The following is a 14,635-nucleotide window of genomic DNA, read 5'->3' on the forward strand; positions in this document are numbered from 1 at the left end:
AAAGGGGATTAAGAGGACACTTGGGGGGTGCCTGAGAGCTACACAGTTGTTACATTGTACACCTGAAACTGATACAGCACTGTATGTTAATTACACCTGATACTAAACACATAATTCTTTAAAAAGAAAACATAGGGTTTCTCAGTAGCTCCCCACCCATAGGAATGGAGAGTAGGTGGGAAGAGTAGACAAATGGCAAATTCAATTGGGAATGAATGAGCCTGGTGAGGACATTTGACAGTTGTTACTTATTTTAGGCTTTCCTGAAATGCATATAATTTTAGTTTAATAAACAGTGTTTATACAAGTAAGATTCCAAAAACCCATATTCAAGTATTTCTTCCATCTTCTATCTAAATTATTAACACTCAAATGGCTGTTGTCCAGTTGATTGATTTACGTACTAATAATGTGTGTGTGTGTGTGTATGTGTGTTTTGAGGCACAGCCATATTTTTTCTTAACATTTTGCACCTATTTTTGGAGGCACCAGCATTAGAAATGAATTATGTGTATGTAATAGAGTGGTGTGTTCTGTCCACTGCCCTTTCCTCCATGGGGAGTTGGATGATTCCCTGTTTCAGTTAGCAGTGCTTTGCTGCAGGCTAGGAAATGGCTTCACATAAATGCTGGACACAATGAGAAGAAAGGTGGATCAGCACGGTCGACCCATGTAGCTTTAGAACAAATGGTTCTTAGTAGTTTGAGCAGAAGAAGATTTGGGATTGCCCTGGTGAGTTTTTACTGGTTTGGAGAGGGCCAGTTGATTATCAGTTTCATTAATTAATAAGATTGATAAAATATTTCAAAGCTAATCTCTACCTTTAACCCTTTGTTGTTTGCATTGGCTCTCTAGTAATTTATAAAATAGCCTTCTGTGGTTTGGGGTTTTTGTTGTTGTTGTTTTTGGTCTGTTCTTTCTGATAAATACTAAAATAATTTTGTTTCCGAGTTATCATTAAATCCACCCCAAGTAGTGTTCATTTCTATTGTAATAATCCTTGTGATAATATTTCTCAGGGAGAAGTTTATACAAAGGTAAATATACACCTTTAGGAAAGAAAGAAACTTGTTTTCCTTTCAGGAAAAATTACCCTTAAGGAAGGGAAAACAGGTGATACATTGTGTCTTCTGCCTCTCATTTAGATTATTGCTGTTGGCATATGGTAGCGGACTGTGCTGGTTATAGTACTTACCCCAGTTTACCCCAGTTACTGGCCTACGTGCTCCAAACACAAGTTTCTTCCTGAAAATACGCTGCCAACAAGTAGGCACTTCATTTAGGTATTGGAGGATCTACAACGGTGTTTTTAAATTTTAAATATTGTTGTCTCTTGGGTATTTGTGTAAGGACTTTGTTAAGGAAACATTTGTCTTTGTTAAATTATAACTGTATTGGCTGCGGCATTATCAGAATATTAGCCCTGTTGTTGAAACTTCAGGGCTGCTTATTACAGATTTAAAGTTTTGTTCCAGAGTCCTTATCAGTTCAGAGCAGACAAACCACAGATGGAAGAATCAGACGTTGTTATTGGAAGTTTTGACTCAAATTTGTTATTTTTATGTGCGAAGCAATGTATTAGAGACTGAGGGAGGGCCTAGAACAGTGAATCAGAGACTCCCTCAGGAAAGCTACCCTATAGTGGGAGCGTTGATTGCTAGTTCTTTATATAGTTTACTCCTCAAAACAAGCTTATTTTCATTTTATAATTAATGAAATTGGAGCTCACATGCATATCAGAGAGCTCATTCAAAGATACAGCTATTAAGTTGAAATACCAACTTATTTCTTCCCTGCTGCAAACTCCCAGGTGTCCCTTGCACCATGCAGTGTGGCCAGGCTCGTAGGCTAATGGAGGAATTAATGAGGCACTGAGTGCGGTGAGCCTGGCCTCCCATCCCAAAGTGAGCGTTAAGATACTTAAGATCTGTCTGAATGGTGATTCTGGCAAGTCATTGACCCCTCTGAGTGTCAGAATTCTTTCTCTTCACTATTTTTCTGGAACTCCTCTTGTACCTGTTGTAAAGAAAAGGAAGAAATTCATACCAGTCTTCCTCTAGATGATGAAGTGACTTGAAGGGGCTGCAGAGCATAGTGGTGTAAAAGTTGAGGTTTCATGGACAGCTAATCCTGGCTGCATCTCAGCCGTGCTCCTTGGCAAGCTGTCTGATCATAGTTAAAACATACTTAAAACCTCTATGGGCCTTTTGTACCCCCCTGTAAAGTCAAGATGATAACAGTACCTAGTTCATGTTTGAGGAATTAAATGCTGAACTCCTAGTATCTGGCACATAGTAGCCCTTAATATATGTTAGTTATTATTTTTTGTTTGGTCATTACACACCAAACTTTAAGGTTCAAGAACTTGATTTTACCAATCTTTTCAGGTCTGATAAAATTCTGTGGACTTAGTCAAAACAGGCCAAACTTGTATTTGGTTGAATAATTAAACACAATGCTAATGTATTAATTTATTTAAGGTGTTATTCTAATAACAGCTACACTCAGGTATTGTGTGATATTGAGGTAACCAGGCAAACTAAGTTAATATTTATTAACATTTATCTAGTGCAAATGAAATCAAAGGTAGTTTTAATAGGCTGCTTTATATAGGCTAGGTGTAGAACCTGGAGATTTGTTTCTTTAAAAACATCAACAGAAATATTATTTCTCTGTAGACATGGGTACTATTGCTTGCTGGATCTCTACCCTTGGGTTTACTCCTTTTTTTCCTTTTATCTCAACATTTTATGTGAGATCAGTACCAGAATCACATTAATAATGGAGATTTTGTATTTTTAGTTTCCTCTTAAAAACGGTAGTAATCTATACATAAGGGATTTTCACGAGGATGATTGAGGGATCTCCTCCTTTCTATGCTTGCCTTACCAGATTCATTCTTGATCATTTCCTTTGTGTTCTTGGCCAAGTTGGGCATTCCCTCCCAGATCTTTGATGTCTGGTATTTTCGAGTTTTTTGTGGACAGTTACCAGGGACAGTGGTGCTTTCTTGTCTTTGGGATCCACAGGTACACCTGTCTTATTCTTGTCACAAATGATGTAAAATTACTCTGTTAACAAAATGATCAAGTGGGAGGTTACTTTGCCTTTTTGGTTGGTTTAACTTCATCTATAAAGCATGAGCCCTTGGAGGAGCCAGGGCCAATTAATATTTGAGACCGTTAGGTGTGATATACAGGTGATTTCAGAGTGGTAGTGGTGATGATAGTATCAGAATCCTAGGATAAAAGTAGGACTCCCATAATAAACACATTTATGCAACTAAATGTGTAGAATAATTCTTGTTTCCTACTGTGTTGTCTTAGGATAGCCTGAGGAGGGTGGTGGATAGGGAGAGTAGAGAAGCATTTGAATGATGAAAGGGAGGGGTGCAGGGAGGGGACCTGTGAGCAAAGGGGAGCTGGGGAAGGAAGCCCTGCAGGGGGAGGTGTTCAGACAGCTCCTGGCACCCAGGAAGTACTTGGTGCCCAGGAGCTATTTGTAATACCAGTAATACTGTACTTAAAGTAGTAGTAATAATAGTACTATACTGTACTGACATACACATTTACAGTTTAGGGGCATCTTTCACATCTGGAGGTTTCGGGGTTGCCAGACTAAAAGATAAACCTTCAAAAAGGATGTTTAACTTTTCTTTGCTGCTTGACCTAGGCTAACAGAGAGGCAGTTTATATGATTTTGAGAGCCTGGGGCAGGGCTATTAATATAGTTCCCATTTTGCTAACTCATAAAGCGTTTTTCAGTCTCATGCCCATAATCAATGGCCCTACTTCAATCCAAGATCTGTGGTTCAATGGTATTTATTTATTTATTTACACACAGGCTCGCTTACTCTCTGTTTTCCCTGGGGCAGTGGGAAATGGGTAGGATGGACTGACTGCCTAGTGGTCGGACAGGATCTGAGCAAGCACAGTAAAGCTTTGGGGCTAGAAATATGTCTTAATGTCTCATTTTCTGTTTTAATTTTCATATAGTTTATACAGTTAGCCACATTCTAATATCCCACAACCATAACAATTATTAAGGCATAATTATTAGTGAAGAATAAGCAAATAGATTAGGAGGAAGTAGAGAAAGCTTACTTGTGATGGGCTTTGAGCCCCTAGAAAGGCCATTGCCAGGAGTAAAGCTAAGGAGTGACATCATCTGACTTACTTTTAACAAAACTTTGGATGGATTCTAGGTGTCTACTGAAGGTGGAATGACTTGACGTGCTAGCGTGGAGGGCGAGAAGTGGGGACAACTGATGAGCCATGGACCTTTGGTGGTGCTGGGGGCAGTGAGGGTAGCCAAGGAGTTAGAAACACTCCCTATGCTTTTTTCGTGTTCAGGCAAATAATGGGGAACACAGGAGCTCTGGACCTTACCCTTCCGCTCCCCTTCCCCCCTCCCATCTCCCCAGGGAAAGTGTAACCCACCAAACAAGAACCAGATTCTCTCTGATACAGTGGTTCAGCTGTGGGATATGAACCACTGAGTCTTATGGTTGTAGCAAAAGGCCTGGAAGCCCACGTAAGTTTCACCTGACTGACTTGCATTTTAATTAAAAAGGGAAACAAGGAAGTAACAGGAAAGAACATCGCATAGTTGCATGGGCTACAGTCTTAGAGTAGTATTCCTTCACTTGTAAGACCATTGTATTTTTTTCTAGAAGTAAGGTTTTGAGAAAAATCTAAATTGTGTTCATTGATTTTGGCCAAGTAGTTCATATTAAAATTAGTTACAGTTATATTCTGCAAAAGTTAAAGAGTTTCCATTTATTCACATTCATGGTAGAATTGGGGCTAACATTTCCCCTGTGGAAATGGTCTCTTTCTTCATTGAGGCTTTATATTCCCCAGGTTGGGCAGGACCTAAGGGACTGATAAGCGTGGACTTTGGGGACCCGTGGATCTGGATTTTAACTCTGGATTTGCCATATAACTACTTGAACAAGCAATTTAAACTTTGTTTTAAGGACCAAATCTTGAAAATAGAGTTTAATAATAAATCTACTTAACTGGGCCATTATAAAGACATAGTAAAATACTACATGTCAAGGTGTGCCTGGTACTTGTTGAAGACTCATTAATATTAGCTGTTACTAACAGCTGCCTCTACACTGTTGTCTTAGATGTGAGACGAGTAAGCAGAAGTTGTAAATAACTTATCCCGAGTCACATAATTAAATTTGAGGACTAAAATGCCTTGTCTCTCAGTTTCTGTCTCAGATGTTCATGGTAATGAAACATTTTTAAAAAGTGATGAATAGCCTTTTTCATTTATTATTGTTATAAAAAGTGAATCTTTAGAATGTTATTTTTCCAAAAATGTATCTTTTTGTTTTCTTTTAGGATTTGGAGTTTCATGGAGTGATGAGATTTTATTTTCAAGATAAAGCTGCTGGGAATTTTGCAACAAAATGCATTCGGGTCTCTAGTACTGCCACCACTCAAGATGTGATCGAGACACTGGCGGAGAAATTCCGGCCTGACATGCGGATGCTGTCGTCCCCCAAGTACTCCCTCTATGAAGTGCACGTCAGCGGAGGTCCGTGCGTGCACACACGGGGCACTGGCGGGGTGTCCCTCTCTTGGATAGACCAAAACACTTGTTGGTCCCCAGGGCAGCTCAGTTACAGCCCTGCTTTCCTGCAGGTCCTTCTCTTTCTGGAGGGGCTGGGGAGCATTTGACAGGCGGGCAAAATGTTTGCGTGTCTGCGAAATGTTCTTATGAGATCTTGGCACATACATCTGTGGGAAGTTAGAGTGAATGTGTTAATTTAATACATGCTTATTTCTTCAGAGATAAGTAGCATGACATTACCTCATTAAAATTAGCCAGCAGTTCCAGGTGTCATACACACACTGATGATGCAATATGCTACTTGCTTTTGGAGCAATAGTTCATGTAACTCTTATGTGTAGATTATAATATTACAATTAATTTTAACCCAGTTAAATATTATATGAGTTATCAGTCTTACAAAAATGAGTATTTTGTAATGTGAGATAGTATATTTTCATTATTATTTGGGAATAATTAGGGCATCTTGAGGAAATTGTCTTATGTGTAGTTAGTGATTTCTCCTTGTTTTTAATGTTTAAAATTTCTTAAAATATCCTCTGTATCTATATCCAGTAGCAATTTTAAGTTGGACTGATTAGAAATGTAGAAATTTCTAAAAATTTTTTATGAGTGCTTTGGAAGTATTGAGTTACCTATAAAAAATACAAATCTCAATTAATGCAGCAAATAAAAGATTACATACAGCCCAAACCAAAATTTAATACCTGTTAAATTCCATCCCCAAGTCCTCTTGAACATAAGTGATCTGTCTTAACTTCAGAATGACAGCTGTGTGTGTATATTTGAAATTGGGGGAAAAGTTTTGTATTGTGTGGAATTTGGGTATGGCCACACACTTTTTCCCCAGTAGAGTATCAGATAGGTCATATTCATTTATTACTCTGTTAACGTTATGAGGGTATCCCACTACACAGACGATACCCAAACTGGATTTGACAACAGAGGATACTTCACTTTGGATGGTTTTTCTGAGGTTGACTTTTTCCTTTACTCAGAATCATTATAACCAGGTTATCGAGAAGAAAATACTCTCACTTTCAGACCTTTTTGTGTTTTTACTTTTTGGTCATTTGAAAACCACCAAGTGAAGTCTTTGGAATAATATGTAAGATTGGAATTTGAGATCTAAAAATGGAATGATTTGATTTTTTTAAAAGAAACTTTTTCTTTTACATTTCCTTTAATTAAAAAGTAAACTCTCTTATCTGTAAGGGGGTGAGAACAAATAAAGATGGGTGGAGAAGAAGGGGAAAGTCTTGCCCACACCCTGAGGAGAGTGGCCAGGACATCTGGCTCTGTCCCTCACACGTCCATGCTCACCACAGTGGGTCGCACCTGGGCCTCAGGTATAGGGGGAGAGCCCTTGTCTGCACGATCTCAGTTTTCAGGTCATGGAGCCCTTAGGGTGTCAGTGATTTTTCAGTGGCACCTCTGGGCGAAAGGGAATACCTAACATTTCATTTTATTCAGTAGTTTGATTCAGACAAGTTAATAAGTATTTATGCTCTAACAACTTGGTAGATGTTTGAAAAAATCGTGCACATAAAATGAAAACTAAAATTTTCATCCCTGATGGGGATTATGTGCCCTCATTTCCCATCCTGGTTGGTTTGGGCAGTGCTGCTGGTTTTGTCCAGCACCACGGAAATCCCACCTTGATATTGACGTTGATGCTAGCAGAAGGGACGATGAAGTCCGGTGTGGGCTAGGGGCTGCCTGCAGCTAGCAGTTCATGCAGCATCTGCCTGATGCAACTTGTTTCCCTGAAGATTTAAAATACTCCTCCTCAGCGAGTGTTCAGGGCACCTCACCTCATGCTTGTGAACTGTAGGTCCAGTGTGCTGAATCCCAGGCCCCAACCCGCACTCCACCACCAGGGAGACTCCACTCTCATCCTTCCTGTGTTTTAGGATTCCTTATGTGAAATCAGCTGGGAAAACAGAAAGGATTCCGCTGTTAAAAAACAATATGAGAACCTCTAAGGCAGAAAGATATCTTAAAGTTATAAAGTTGTGGTAGGATCCTGACTGTATTTACATTTAATAGTTAGGCTCACAGGCTTTAGAATACCCCACCCCTGTTCTTATTTGACTTTTACAATTTCGACTTAGTTCTTAAAATTAGTTCTCTAAAAATATACTATGAAGGATTTTGATCTAATACAAACTTTGCAGTAAGAAGAACTTGGTAATTGTGGTTTGTAGCAGGAATTTCAAACTTCATCCACTTCCTAATTTATTGTTCTCATTTTCATTTCTCGTATTTTCGGTTCATAAAATAAGATATTTGAATTTGTTATTACTGTGTTATAATTAACATTGCTGTTTATATACAGTATTTACTAAAAGCCTGTCTTAAGTCTATTTATCCTTTAAATTTTGCCCCGTTAATTCCTGCTTCCTTTACCACAGTAGTTCTCCAGCTGGCCTCCACCTCCTGTGCTTGCTCTGCTCATTGTAGACATCCTGTCAACAGTTACACGGATGATCTTGGCCCACTGTAGGCTTCTGATAGGTGGCCGAGGTGTGCCAGGCCCTCAGGGAGCCCGTTCCATCCCATTCCTGACCAGTAGGCCCTGAGGCATGTTAGATGTGTATGTAGCAAGCAAGGAAGGAATACTCTTAAACCTAAGGCTGTCCTAACGAAGAGATGGGATGGTGGTTTCATGGTGGGACGTGCTGTGAGGGCTGGACCTGGTGAGTTTGGGAGAGGAGAGGTAGCAAGAGGAGCACAGCTGTTGTCGTGCGAGAAGGAAATCTCACACGTCAGCCGAACTCCTGTGTTACGTTAATGTTCCCTTATTTTCCAGTTGCATATATGAGGTAATTTGATTTACAGAATTAGCCTGATAGCAAAGCCCTATATATTTTTTTTTCCAGTTTGTGTGTATTTCTCTTATTTTCCCAGTTGGATTCTAAATGTTGTAAGGCATTATCCCTGGTCGGTGTTTGGCACTGGGTACATGGTAGTGTATATTATAGTGGCAACAAAATAGTAAATAATTAAAACTAACGTAACATTTTGAATTACATTTCGGCCTGTTAGTAAATACTTGTGGTGATAAGGTATTTATGTCTACAAAATTAAACGTGTTTGAGAATGTTGTATTAGCTGGTGCCATTAAATAACCATGACTTAACTTTTTTTCATTTCATGATTTGAAGAAGAAAGAAGATTGGCTATAGATGAGAAGCCCCTGGTCGTTCAGTTGAATTGGAACAAAGATGACCGGGAGGGCAGATTTGTTCTCAAGAATGAGAACGATGCCGTCCCCCCTAAGGTAGGATCCCTCAGCCTCTCGTGCTGACGGTGTCCCCCCTAAGGTAGGATCCCTCAGCCTCTCGTGCTGACGGTGTCCCGGGCCCAGGTCTGACCAAGACGAGCACGAGACTGGCATGTTAATTAGTGTCATAGAACTCCACGGAACTTTCCTGTTGGCCGCTTTTCCTAAGTGACTTTTTTACCCACCTCCCAGAAAAAAATTGAAAGGAGTTCTACTTATCCTTGTTTCATCCTCTGTTTCACTAACTACTCCCTGATGTTGCTCTTTACTTTTGCAAAGAAGCATTATGGAAGCTTTTGTTATTAGAAGATTTAATGATCAAGTAATCAGCTCCAGGTTTTTTACCAAATTAGAAATTCAAAATATGTTTTAAGAAGAATCACAACCTATTTTGTGTGACTTTTCAGATACAACTTAATAAGGCACATTTAAAACCTTTTCTGTACTCTGTGTAAGATTAGACGTTAGCCAACTGTCTGGGCTGATGTAATGCAGTGCAGTGATACCAAACTTTCTTCGGTAGTGGGGTGTCTGGAATTCCTATGCCGCTGTGCTCATGTGGAACACTGTGAAATACAGATAAGATTTGAAACTAACGATGATTTCTGTGCTAAATCAAGTGGCATCTTACACTAGAATTCATTATTGACAAGTGATAGCAAATGCAGAGGTCAAGAATATTTTGAGAAAAATCTTCTATTTATTTTCCTCAACAGATTGGGAAAAGAGTGCCATTGTTCACTTCTGGAAACAGAAAATTTTCACTTTATTTGTGTGATGTTAGTGTTCAATGTTGAAGAGTTTTAGATACACAAAATGTGTTCTTGGCCTTGGCCTGTGCTTTAGTGGCTTGGTATTTGTAGCAAATACAAATACATATAAAGTAATAATGAACATCTCTCTTTTTTTTTGGTCCATGTGTTAGTTCATTTCTGCACCATGATTTCAGCTGTGGGCCAGAGATCCTCATTCATGTGGATCAGAGGTCTTATTAGGGTTAGGACAGTGCTGACGTGGCTAGCAGTGAAAATGGAAATGCTAACTTAGATAAAACAGAAGGTAGTTTATTTCCCAATACAGTAACCATTCTTTCGTGTTTTTTCTTAATTCTTTACCAGTCAGCCTATTAATTATACCAAAAAATTAATGTCTATGTCATCTGCTAGCAGGCCATGTTGTAAATTAAGAATAAACAAGCAGATAAACAAGATCTGGAGAAGAAATTAGAAGTTTTTGCACAAATAGTACTTATAATTTGCTTGAAATGAAAAAGCCAGTTTCTTACAGTATGCTTAACATTTCTTTTGAAGTTAGAGAAAACATGTATAAAGTAGATGAAGATTTAAACAGTTATTTCCTTTTTTTAAGATTTTATTTCTTAGCGAGAGAGCAGGGGGAGGGGCGAAGGGAGACGGAGAAGGACGAACAGACTCTGTACCAAGTGCAGAGCCCAGTGCGGGGCTCAGTCCCACAGCCCCAAGAGGATGACCTGAGCTGAAATCCGGAGTCCCACGCTCAGCCGACTAAGCCACCCAGGCACCCCAGTTATTTCCATATTTTGATTAGGCGGCTTTTTTAAGAGTAGCTATGTAAACTACTTGGATTTTTATTTATTGAAAATCAGATTTCATGATTCCTACCCTAGTTTTCTTGGTGGGTTTGGTTTTCTGTTTGTTTGCTTGCTTGCATATTAGTTTTGAATTGCAGTAAAATATACACATGGTGAAAGGCACAGATCTTGGATGTATAATTCATTAAGTTTTACTAAATACATGCCTGTAACCATTAGCCCAGTCAAGGTAAAGGACATTTCCATGCCCCGGATGCAGCTGGGTTTGGCGTTAACATGTGAAATGAAGTTAGCTAGCCATAGAGAACTTTCTGTGATTCTGTGTAACAGCCGCCTTAGTGATGATGCTACTTTTATCAGAAGGCTCAAAGCAATGGACCTGAAAAGCAGGAGAAAGAAGGTGTTATCCAGAACTTCAAGAGAACTCTCTCAAAAAAAGAAAAGAAGGAGAAAAAGAAGAGAGAAAAAGAGGCAGTGAGGCAGGCGTCTGATAAGGACGATAGGCCTTTCCAAGGGGATGACATGTAAGTAATTCTGGAAATACCTATTTCCTTTTGCTCTAATAAGCTGAATGTTTTTAATGTAGCAGACCTCATCAAATTACCAGATAAACTGTGAAGAGAATGAACATCCGTTACGAAGTTAATTTCGGTACCCTCTGGCTCTTGTGTGTGGGGAAGGTGGAGGGTCTCACCTGAGCAAGGTTTACAGCCCACCGTACCTGTCTCGTGGGTTTGGTAATCCGAAAGAAGCAACCTGGTGAACAGTATTGTTTTTTTCTGAGTAGACCATTGATGTCCGTATTCTCTTCATCTCTGGCCTTTGTTTCTGGCTTTTTTGGTCCTTAAGGCGGCAGTGCCTTCCTGCAGACCCTAACTATGCTGAACACTCATCACAGGTGGGCAAGAACAGCGAGAGGGGCAGCTAAGGTTCAGATGCACCATCTAGTTGACTCCAGCCCCACCGGCTCCCATTCCTTACTTTGTCACACCAGCCCCATCTTAGTTGTACTTAGCTCTCGGAAGGCATTTGAACTTCTGACCGAGTCAGGCCGTTCGTTAGGCCAGCGCGCGTTGTGCACTTCCTCCTAGGCACCTCCTCTCCTGGCTGGGGACGGCAGCAGAGCGTCCGCACTGTCCTTCCAGTGCTGAAGTAGCGGGCGTGCGTGTTAGGACGCCAGAGCATACGGATTGGTCAGAAGGAGAGCCTAACCTGTCATCGCAGGAGCCCAAAGAGAGCTGTAGGGTTTTTGTTACTGTTTTTTTAAGATTTTATTTATTTATTGGTCAGAGACAGAGCACAAGCGGGGGGAGCAGCAGGCAGAGGGAGAGGGAGAAGCAGGCTCCTTGCTGAGCAGGGAGCCTGACATGGGGTTCATTCCCAGGACCCTGGGAGCATGACTTGAGCTGAAGGCAGATGCTTAACAGCCTGAGCCAGCCAGGCGCCCCCTATAGTTTGTTTTTGATACACAAATACGCAAATATGAAAAACATATACTTCATACGTTTATGTAGAGTTTTTAAACAAATACAATCATAGGCTTTTAAAACTAGAGCTTTCCACATGATATTTTTCCACTAGAATGTATTCCATAAATGCATATATATATTCACAAGTATATATTTTCACAAAAGTATGAAGTCATTTAAACGATTATGTAGTAATCTCTCATATAGTTTTTTCAAATTCTATCTCACTGGCCCCTTTTTGTGTACTTATAGGTAGTTCACAGGTTCTTTGGTCTTATAAGTAATACTTCTGTGACCGTCCTCGCTCTCCAACTCTGGGAGTGCTCTAGAAGACTGCTCAGGGGCAGCCTGAGGCCGCATGCATCCCCAGGCTGCCCCTGGAAGTGTCTTCCGGAGCCCACGAGCCTGCTGCCGTCCTCCCGCCGTGAGAACGGTCATACACTCCCTTCTCCACAGTGTATAATACCTCCAGTAACTCGAGTTTATTTTATCATTCGCAAGGTGGATGTCTTTTTACACATTCACTAACCATTTATATTCTGTTGTAGTGACTTCCTCAAGTCTTTCTTTGTTATTTGATCCAGTGTTCTGTATCTATTGAGGACAGTTAACCATTCCTTAGTTAATGATGGTTTACTTTACAGTGGAATCCAGCCCATTTTGGATTGCATCAAAGTGGGTTTAGGTATTAATCTGTCAGGCACTGATGTCTATGTAGTGAGTGTAAACTCTTGAGTAAAGTATTACATAGTAAGCCTCTCTTTAGCATAAATGGAACTTGTGTAAATATATTGCTTATACATGAAAAATATCAAAGAAAAGGAGCGTTTGAAACTTAGGCTATGGTTTGTCCTAATTATCAGTTTAGTTTATGAGGTGATATATTGTCTGTGTTTAGAAAATTAGTTAAAATGAATTAAGTTGTTCAAATTGGTTGATTCAAAGCTTGGTTTTATGTTGTTAGAAAGAAGGAGCAGGTGGCAGGGAGGGGCAGAGAGACAGACTCCCTGCTGAGTGCTGAGCCCCACGTGGGGCTCAATCTCAGACCCTGAGATCATGACCTGAGTCGAAACCAAGAGTCGGACGCTCAACCCACTGAACCACCCAGGGGCCCCAATGCTTGATTGGTTTTTAATTAAATTATTTTTATGATTAAAAATGACATCTTTAAAGTGTATTTTTCAGAATTTAGTCATCAGTCTTTCTTTAATATGCAGGCTTCAGCTCCTCATTCTCTATAGTCAACTCCTTGTCAGAAGAACTGCTGGAGCATTTCCTTTTGAAAGTTTAGCTTCAAGAAAGTGAATGTTGGTAAATCATTTAGTTGTTAAAAAATCATGCTATTTAAGCTCAAGATTTACTATAATTGTAAGAGAGATTTTTACTAAATAAGACTGTATTTGATCCTTTATTTCTTATGGTCGGAATGTTTTCTCACTCATTTGGTCTATTTTAGGAAAACACTGGTGGAAATTCCTTACATGTATAATTTATACATTTTTCTTTTAGCCTGATTAGTGAACCCACAATAATTAAGTCACATAAACTCACCATGAGATTTTAATGATAAATTTCCCTTTAGTGTGTTGCTTGTATTGAGAGGAACTTCGTTTTGTATCCGCGGCACTCATCAGCACGTGGTCACTTGTCCCCGGCACAACTGTGCACGGGACAGAGCAAGCCCAGGGACATCCGCCACGGGGATGTGTGTCTGATTACAGTGCAGTTCTTCCTAGAAAATACTGTCGGTGCCTTTCTTTTCTTACAGTGAGAATTCCCGACTGGCTGCTGAGGTTTACAAAGACATGCCTGAAACCAGCTTTACCCGAACGATTTCGAATCCAGAGGTGGTCATGAAGCGTCGCCGGCAGCAGAAACTAGAGAGGAGGATGCAGGAGTTCCGGAGCTCTGACGGGCGGCCTGACTCAGGTACCCGCGGCAGGCGTCCCCTGCTGCTGACACAGACCTGGGCCTTGCGGCAGTAAAGGCACCGTGTGCCCTGTGGGTCTGCTCCAGGACCAGCTTTGCCTCAGGCACAGGAGTTCCGGTCACTTAGAGATATGTTTAGTTACATACTTTTCCCCAGTGTGGCTCTTCCTTTTTTTGTTTTTATTTCTGAATTCTGGAAAATATATATGAAAGAAGACAGAAAGATAACAATTTCCTGTGTACTTATTGCCCAGCTTCCATAGTTAATAACTCGTGTCTCATCTCTGCTCCTGCATGGATTGCTCCTCTTCCCAAACCTGGACTATTTTGAAGCAAATCCCAAATTTCTCAGTATTTCATCTTATATTTCAATATATTTTCCTAGAGGTAAGGATTCTTAAAAAATAAAAATAGAAGAAACCACAGTCGCATTGTCACGTACAAAAGAATTGAAGCCAATTCCCTAATACCATCAGCTGTCCTGTCACTGTTCACATGTTCCTGACGGCTGCAGATAATTGTCCAGTCGTGTCGAGGGCCGGGTAGAACCTGCACGCGGCACCTGCTTGGCGTGTCTGTCATTCCAGGTCCTGATCCTGTCTCTTAGCTCACCTCCAGTGTGCTTCACTGGGCATTTGGAAAACCGAGTAGGTTGTTTGTCTTGTAGATTTTGCTGACAGCATCCGGTAGTTTACCATTTTTTCCTCCTTTCTCTGTTTCCTCAATTAGGAGAAGAGGCAGGTTTAGGTTTTTGGGGGAGAGGGAGTGTGGCAGAAATACTTACCTTATTAGCAT

General features: G+C 40.3%; 1 protein-coding gene across 11 annotated transcripts in view; it reads left to right on the forward strand.

The window, feature by feature from the left end:
• The window catches only part of AFDN (afadin, adherens junction formation factor), a 134,158-nt gene that overhangs the window by 20,342 nt on the left and 99,181 nt on the right, over window positions 1-14,635 (forward strand). For 6 of the 11 annotated variants that reach the window (XM_073894232.1, XM_073894228.1, XM_073894229.1 and 3 more), the window contains exons 2-5: window positions 5,355-5,550; window positions 8,754-8,869; window positions 10,803-10,966; window positions 13,680-13,840. In XM_073894232.1, coding sequence (XP_073750333.1) covers window positions 5,355-5,550; window positions 8,754-8,869; window positions 10,803-10,966; window positions 13,680-13,840 — 637 coding nt within the window. The remainder of the gene's footprint in view (window positions 1-5,354; window positions 5,551-8,753; window positions 8,870-10,802; window positions 10,967-13,679; window positions 13,841-14,635) is intronic. The other 5 variants (XM_073894233.1, XM_073894234.1, XM_073894235.1 and 2 more) reach the window with 2 other exon arrangements.

This window comes from Callorhinus ursinus, unplaced genomic scaffold (genome assembly GCF_003265705.2).
Source record: "Callorhinus ursinus isolate GAN/ISIS: 27379988/994484 unplaced genomic scaffold, GSC_fseal_2.0 scaffold6, whole genome shotgun sequence".
In the NCBI taxonomy this organism is placed as follows: domain Eukaryota; kingdom Metazoa; phylum Chordata; class Mammalia; order Carnivora; family Otariidae; genus Callorhinus; species Callorhinus ursinus.